Source organism: Phyllobates terribilis, unplaced genomic scaffold (assembly GCF_046119375.1).
Source record: "Phyllobates terribilis strain yellow unplaced genomic scaffold, ASM4611937v1 Scaffold_12__6_contigs__length_324123572, whole genome shotgun sequence".
Lineage (NCBI taxonomy): Eukaryota > Metazoa > Chordata > Amphibia > Anura > Dendrobatidae > Phyllobates > Phyllobates terribilis.
The window spans coordinates 91,505,954-91,513,949 of NW_027362772.1; the positions used below are offsets into that span (position 1 = coordinate 91,505,954).

General features: G+C 61.9%; 1 protein-coding gene across 1 annotated transcript in view; it reads left to right on the forward strand.

Moving 5' to 3' along the window:
* CROCC (ciliary rootlet coiled-coil, rootletin) overlaps positions 1-7,996 on the forward strand; it is a 50,290-nt gene that overhangs the window by 22,840 nt on the left and 19,454 nt on the right. The window contains 6 exon segments of the mRNA XM_073655362.1: positions 444-674; positions 1,039-1,232; positions 2,351-2,478; positions 2,569-2,738; positions 2,836-3,015; positions 7,764-7,898. Coding sequence (XP_073511463.1) covers positions 444-674; positions 1,039-1,232; positions 2,351-2,478; positions 2,569-2,738; positions 2,836-3,015; positions 7,764-7,898 — 1,038 coding nt within the window.

Genomic DNA, 7,996 nt, shown 5'->3' on the forward strand with positions numbered 1-7,996 from the left:
CCTCGTGGCAGTGCCAGGAGGCCGCGGGACCCCCACACCTCAGCCCCTCGTGGCAGTGGGACCCCCACACCTCAGCCCCTCGTGGCAGTGTGGTGAGGCCGCGGGACCCCAACACCCTCAGCCCCTCGTGGCAGTGGGACCCCAACACCCTCAGCCCCTCGTGGCAGTGTGGTGAGGCCACGGGACCCCCACACCTTAGCCCCTCGTATCAGTGCGAGGAGGCCGCGGGATCCCCACACCTCAGCCCCTCGTGGCAGTGCCAGGAGGCCGCGGGACCCCCACACCTCAGCCCCTCGTGGCAGTGGGACCCCCACACCTCAGCCCCTCGTAGCAGTGTGGTGAGGCCGCGGGACCCCCACACCCTCAGCCCCTCGTAGCAGTGTGGTGAGGCCGCGGGAGCCTCGGAGTCGCCGGTGGTGGATAATGCTGGCCTCCTTTTGCAGCTGGAGCAGCAGCGATCCTCCCTGCAGGGGCAGAAGCACGAGGTGGAGCAGGAGAAAGCCTCCATCCGCGACGAGCTGGTGCGACTGGAGCAGGAGAAGCTGGAGCTGGACACCGAGCGTTTCGGGCTGGATAACTCCCTGCAGGCCATGGAGCAGAACCGGGAGAAGCTGCTGCAGGAGCTGCAGGCGCTGCGCAGAGACCGGGCCAACGTGCAGGAGCAGCTGGGGCAGGTACGGAGCACGGTATTGTGGGTAAGGGCAGTACCCAGGATAGCACAGGTGGCTGCAGAGCATTGTGGGTCGTCTTGGCCCCCGGGATTGGACGGGTGGGTGCAGAGCATTGTGGGTCATCTTGGTCCCCGGGATTGGACAGGTAGTTGCAGAGCATTGTGAGTCATCTTGGTCCCCGGGATTGGACGGGTGGGTGCAGAGCATTGTGGGTCGTCTTGGCCCCCGGGATTGGACGGGTGGGTGCAGAGCATTGCGGGTCATCTTGGTCCCCGGGATTGGACAGGTAGTTGCAGAGCATTGTGAGTCGTCTTGGTCCCAGGGATGCGCTGTGTGTGACCGGTCTCCTCCATCTTTTCATCGTTAGTTGAGTCGTCAGAGGAACGTCCTGAGCGAGGACCTGGTGCAGAGCCGCAGGGAGGTGGAGCAGCAGAGCGAGAGCCTCCTCCGCGCCTCCAGAGAGAAAGAGGCGCTGATGAAGGAGAAGGGCGGCCTGGTGGTGCAGCTGACCGCCTGCGAGAGGGAGAACCGGGTGCAGTCAGAGGAGATGGCCGCCCTCAGGTATATGGACCACGGCTTCTAGCTCCATCCCCGTGTTATCTGGGTGCGCGTACCCGGCCGCCATCACTGCTCTCATCACTGCTTCCCCTTCGCTGGACTGACTGAATGCCGGACGAGCACCGGAGCTCCGCTGGACGGACTGAATGCCGGACGAGCACCGGAGCTCCGCTGGACGGACTGAATGCCGGACGAGCACCGGAGCTCCGCTGGACGGACTGAATGCCGGACGAGCACCGGAGCTCCGCTGGACGGACTGAATGCCGGACGAGCACCGGAGCTCCGCTGGACGGACTGAATGCCTGACGAGCACCGGAGCTCCGCTGGACGGACTGAATGCCGGACGAGCAGCGGAGCTCCGCTGGACGGACTGAATGCCGGACGAGCACCGGAGCTCCGCTGGACGGACTGAATGCCGGACGAGCACCGGAGCTCCGCTGGACGGACTGAATGCCGGACGAGCACCGGAGCTCCGCTGGACGGACTGAATGCCGGACGAGCACCGGAGCTCCGCTGGACGGACTGAATGCCGGACGAGCAGCGGAGCTCCGCTGGACGGACTGAATGCCGGACGAGCAGCGGAGCTCCGCTGGACGGACTGAATGCCGGACGAGCAGCGGAGCTCCGCTGGACGGACTGAATGCCGGACGAGCAGCGGAGCTCCGCTGGACGGACTGAATGCCGGACGAGCAGCGGAGCTCCGCTGGACGGACTGAATGCCGGACGAGCAGCGGAGCTCCGCTGGACGGACTGAATGCCGGACGAGCAGCGGAGCTCCGCTGGACGGACTGAATGCCGGACGAGCAGCGGAGCTCCGCTGGACGGACTGAATGCCGGACGAGCAGCGGAGCTCCGCTGGACGGACTGAATGCCGGACGAGCAGCGGAGCTCCGCTGGACGGACTGAATGCCGGACGAGCAGCGGAGCTCCGCTGGACGGACTGAATGCCGGACGAGCAGCGGAGCTCCGCTGGACGGACTGAATGCCGGACGAGCAGCGGAGCTCCGCTGGACGGACTGAATGCCGGACGAGCAGCGGAGCTCCGCTGGACGGACTGAATGCCGGACGAGCAGCGGAGCTCCGCTGGACTGATGGATCCTGATCGCTGTCTGTCCCCGCAGGTCAGAGAAGGAGGCGCTGGAGACGACCCTGTACGACATCCAGCAGCAGCTCGTCCACATCACCAACCGCAAGGAGCAGCTGGAGGGAGAGACACAGGGTCTGCGGCTGGCGAAGGAGGCGTTACAGGGTGAGAGAGGGCAGTATATACAGGGCACCCGGCCCCCCAGGTGGGTGCACCCCAGATAATCTCTCCATCGCCTTGTTCCCGCTCCTATAGTGGAGGTCAGCTCCGCGCGGAGGCTGATGGAGGCCGAGATCGCTAAGCTGGAGCGCGACAAGGAGGCCGTGAACCAGAAACTGATCTGCATGGAGGAGGAAGCGAAGATCACCCTGAAGAGCAAAGAGAAGGCGCATGAAGAGGACGTGGAGCGGCTGCTGCAGGAGAAGGTGGGTGTGCAGCCGTGACTTGTGGAACTACAGGTCCCGGCAGGCTGTGGTGCTCGTGGGCATCTGTACGTAGTGAGTGGACGGTTCTGTGTTGCAGGACGCCGTCCGTCTGGAGCTGCAGTTAGAGAAGGAAGAGTTGCTCCGCCGGCTGACGCAGGAGCGCGAGGAGCTGCTGGCGCGATACGAGATGGAGCGTGAGGAGCTGAGCGAGGAGATCGCGGCGCTGCAGCAGGAGCGCGACGACGGCTTGTTACAGGCGGAGAGCGAGAAGCAGCAGGTGAGGATGAGGGGGCGTCCGGGGCTCCGGGCCGACATCATGGCACCTTACCGTCTCCTCCTCCTCATCTCCTCCTCCTCATCTCCTCCTCCTCATCTCCTCCTCCTCATCTCCTCCTCCTCATCTCCTCCTCCTCCTCCTCCTCCTCCTCCTCCTCCTCCTCCTCCTCCTCCTCCTCCTCCTCCACCGTCTCCTCACCGTCTCCTCCTCCTCCTCCTCACCGTCTCCTCCTCCTCACCGTCTCCTCCTCCTCACCGTCTCCTCCTCCTCACCGTCTCCTCCTCCTCCTCCTCACCGTCTCCTCCTCCTCACCGTCTCCTCCTCCTCACCGTCTCCTCCTCCTCACCGTCTCCTCCTCCTCACCGTCTCCTCCTCCTCACCGTCTCCTCCTCCTCACCGTCTCCTCCTCCTCACCGTCTCCTCCTCCTCACCGTCTCCTCCTCCTCACCGTCTCCTCCTCCTCACCGTCTCCTCCTCCTCACCGTCTCCTCCTCCTCACGTCTCCTCTTTCTCATCCTCATCCTCCTCCTCATCCTCCTCCTCCTCATCCTCCTCCTCATCCTCTCCTCATCCTCTCCTCATCCTCTCCTCACCGTCTCCTCACCGTCTCCTCATCCTCCTCCTCACCGTCTCCTCATCCTCCTCCTCACCGTCTCCTCATCCTCCTCCTCACCGTCTCCTCATCCTCTCCTCCTCCTCCTCATCCTCTCCTCCTCCTCCTTATCCTCTCCTCCTCCTCCTTATCCTCTCCTCCTCCTCCTTATCCTCTCCTCCTCCTCCTTATCCTCTCCTCCTCCTCCTTATCCTCTCCTCATCCTCTCCTCCGTCTCCTCCTCCTCATCCTCTCCTCCTCCTCATCCTCTCCTCCTCCTCATCCTCTCCTCCTCCTCACCGTCTCCTCCTCACCGTCTCCTCCTCCTCACCGTCTCCTCCTCCTCACCGTCTCCTCCTCCTCACCGTCTCCTCCTCCTCACCGTCTCCTCCTCCCTCACCGTCTCCTCCTCCTCACCGTCTCCTCCTCCTCTCCTCCTCCGTCTCCTCATCCTCTCTTCCTCTTCTCATCCTCCTCTTCCTCTTTCTCCTCCTCTTTTCTCCTCCTCATCCTCCTCCTCCTCATCCTCCTCCTCATCCTCATCCTCCTCCTCATCCTCCTCCTCATCCTCCTCCTCATCCTCTCCTCATCCTCCTCCTCATCCTCTCCTCATCCTCCTCCTCATCCTCCTCCTCATCCTCTCCTCATCCTCCTCCTCATCCTCTCCTCATCCTCTCCTCATCCTCTCCTCATCCTCTCCTCATCCTCTCCTCATCCTCTCCTCATCCTCTCCTCATCCTCTCCTCATCCTCTCCTCATCCTCTCCTCATCCTCTCCTCATCCTCTCCTCTCACCGTCTCCTCATCCTCCTCCTCACCCTCCTCATCCTCCCACCGTCTCCTCATCCTCCTCCTCACCGTCTCCTCATCCTCTCCTCCTCCTCCTCATCCTCTCCTCCTCCTCCTTATCCTCTCCTCCTCCTCTCCTCCTCATCCTCTCCTCCTCATCCTCTCCTCCCTCCTCTCCTCATCCTCTCCTCCGTCTCCTCATCCTCCTCCTCCTCCTCACCTCCTCTTCCTCCTCACCTCCTCCTCCTCCTCCGTCTCCTCCTCACCACCTCCTCCTCCTCACCTCCTCCTCCCTCCGTCTCCTCCTCATCCTCCTCTTCCTCCTCTTCCTCATCCTCCTCTTCCTCTTTCCTCATCCTCCTCCTCATCCTCCTCCTCATCCTCCTCCTCATCCTCCCTCCTCATCCTCCTCCTCATCCTCCTCCTCATCCTTCTTCTCCTCCTCCTCCTCCTCCTCCTCCTCCTCCTCCTCCTCATCCCTCTCCTCATCCTCCTCATCCTCTCCCATCCTCCTCATCCTCTCCTCATCCTCCTCATCCTCCTCATCCTCTCCTCATCCTCCTCATCCTCTCCTCATCCTCCTCATCCTCCTCATCCTCTCCTCATCCTCTCCTCATCCTCTCCTCATCCTCTCCTCATCCTCCTCCTCACCCTCCTCCTCACCGTCTCCTCATCCTCCTCCTCACCGTCTCCTCATCCTCCTCCTCACCGTCTCCTCATCCTCCTCCTCACTCCTCTCCTCCTCCTCCTCCTCACCGTCTCCTCATCCTCTTCCTCCTCACCGTCTCCTCATCCTCCTCCTCTTCCTCCTCCTCCTCCTCCTCCTCCTCCTCCTCCTCCTCCTCCTCCTCCTCCTCCTCCTCCTCCTCTCCTCCTCCTCCTCCTTATCCTCTCCTCCTCCTCCTTATCCTCTCCTCATCCTCTCCTCCTCATCCTCTCCTCCTCCTCCTCATCCTCTCCTCCTCCTCTCATCCTCCTCCTCCTCCTCCGTCTCCTCATCCTCCTCCTCACCTCCTCCTCCTCCTCACCTCCTCTTCCTCCTCACCGTCTCCTCATCCTCCTCTTCCTCTTTCTCATCCTCCTCCTCATCCTCCTCCTCATCCTCCTCCTCATCCTCCTCCTCATCCTCCTCCTCATCCTCCTCCTCATCCTCCTCCTCATCCTTCTCCTCCTCCTCATCCTCTCCTCATCCTCCTCCTCATCCTCCTCCTCCTCATCCTCTCCTTATCCTCCTCCTCCTCCTCATCCTCCTCCTCATCCTCATCCTCTCCTCATCCTCTCCTCATCCTCTCCTCATCCTCTCCTCATCCTCTCCTCATCCTCTCCTCATCCTCTCCTCATCCTCTCCCTCATCCTCTCCTCATCCTCTCCCTCACCGTCTCCTCCTCCTCCTCCTCACCGTCTCCTCATCCTCCTCCTCTCCTCCTTATCCTCTCCTCCTCCTCCTTATCCTCTCCTCCTCCTCCTTATCCCTCCTCCTCCTCCTTATCCTCCTCCTCCCTTATCCTCTCCTCCCTCTCCTCTCCTCATCCTCTCCTCCTCCTCCTCCTCCTCCCCTCCTCCTCCTCCTCCTCCTCCTCCTCCTCCTCCTCCTCCGTCTCCTCATCCTCCTCCTCACCGTCTCCTCATCCTCCTCCTCACCTCTCCTCATCCTCCTCCTCACCGTCTCCTCATCCTCCTCCTCACCGTCTCCTCATCCTCCTCCTCACCGTCTCCTCATCCTCCTCACTCATCCTCTCCTCATCCTCTCCTCCTCCTCCTCATCCTCTCCTCCTCCTCCACCCCTCATCCTCTCCTCCTCCCTCCTTCCCTCCCTCCTCCGTCTCCTCATCCTCCTCACCTCATCCCTCCTCCTCATCCTCCTCCTCACCACTCCTCCTCCTCCTCCCTCCTCCTTCCTCCTCCTCCCTCCTCCTCCCCCCCACCACCTCCTCCTCCTCCTCCTCCTCCTCCTCCTCCTCCTCCTCCTCCTCCTCCTCCTCCTCCTCCTCCTCCCCACCACCTCCTCCCTCACCGTCTCCTCATCCTCCTCTTCCTCTTTCTCATCTCCTCCTCATCCTCTTCCTCATCCTTCTCCTCCTCATCCTCCTCCTCCTCTCCTCATCCTCCTCTCCTCATCCTCCTCTCCTCATCCCTCCTCCTCCTCATCCTCTCCTCATCCTCCTCTCCTCCCACCGTCTCCTCATCCTCCTCCTCACCGTCTCCTCATCCTCCTCCTCACCGTCTCCTCATCCTCCTCCTCACCGTCTCCTCATCCTCCTCCTCTCCTCCTCCTCCTTATCCTCTCCTCCTCATCCTCATCCTCTCCTCCTCCTCCTCATTATCCTCTCCTCCTCCTCCTTATCCTCTCCTCCTCCTCCTTATCCTCCCTCCTCCTCCTTATCCTCTCCTCCTTATCCTCTCCTCCTTATCCTCTCCTCCTTATCCTCTCCTCCTTCCTCCTCCTCCTCCTCCTCCTCCTCCTCCTCCTCCTCCTCCTCCTCATCCTCCTCCTCCTTATCCTCATCCTCCTCCTCCTCCTCCTCCTCCTCCTCCTCCTCATCCTCTCCTCTCCTTATCCTCCTCATCCTCATCATCCTCCTCCTCCTCCTCCTCCTCTCCTCATCCTCCTCATCCTCCTCCTCATCCTCCTCCTCATCCTCCTCCTCATCCTCCTCATCCTCCTCCTCATCCTCCTCCTCATCCTCCTCCTCCTCCTCCTCATCCTCCTCCTCCTCCTCCTCCTCCTCCTCCTCCTCATCCTCCTCATCCTCTCCTCATTCTCCTCCTCACCGTCTCCTCATCCTCCTCCTCACCGTCTCCTCATCCTCCTCCTCACCGTCTCCTCATCCTCCTCCTCACCGTCTCCTCATCCTCCTCCTCACCGTCTCCTCATCCTCCTCCTCACCGTCTCCTCATCCTCCTCCTCACCGTCTCCTCATCCTCCTCCTCACCGTCTCCTCATCCTCCTCCTCACCGTCTCCTCATCCTCCTCCTCACCGTCTCCTCATCCTCCTCCTCATCCTCCTCCTCACCGTCTCCTCATCCTCCTCATCTCATCCTGTCCTCCTCCTCTCCTCCTCCTCCTCCTCCTCCTCCTCTCCTCCTCCTCCTCTCCTCCTCATCCTCTCCTCCTCCTCCTCATCCTCTCCTCCTCCTCCTCATCCTCTCCTCCTCCTCCGTCTCCTCATCCTCCTCCTCATCCTCCTCCTCAACCTCCTCCTCCTCCTCCTCCTCCTCACCACCACCACCACCACCACCACCACCACCACCACCTCCTCCTCCTCCTCCACCACCACCTCCTCCTCCTCCTCCACCACCACCTCCTCCTCCTCCTCCTCCTCCTCCTCCTCCTCCTCCTCCTCCTCATCCTCTCCTCTACTTCTCAGGCTTTATCACTGAAGGAATCAGAAAAAGCTTCTCTGAGTGAGAAACTCGGCAGCGCTCACAGCACAATGGCCGCCCTGACCCTGGAGATGGAGCGACACAAGCGGGAGAGTCAGGGGAGGCACGAGCAGGAGCGGGTAAGTGAGGGACGCATCGCCCCGTCCTCTGTCACCCCCTCTCCAGGCAGCTGATGAGATATTGGGGTCAGCGCTGCCCCATGTATCGTCGCCCGTAT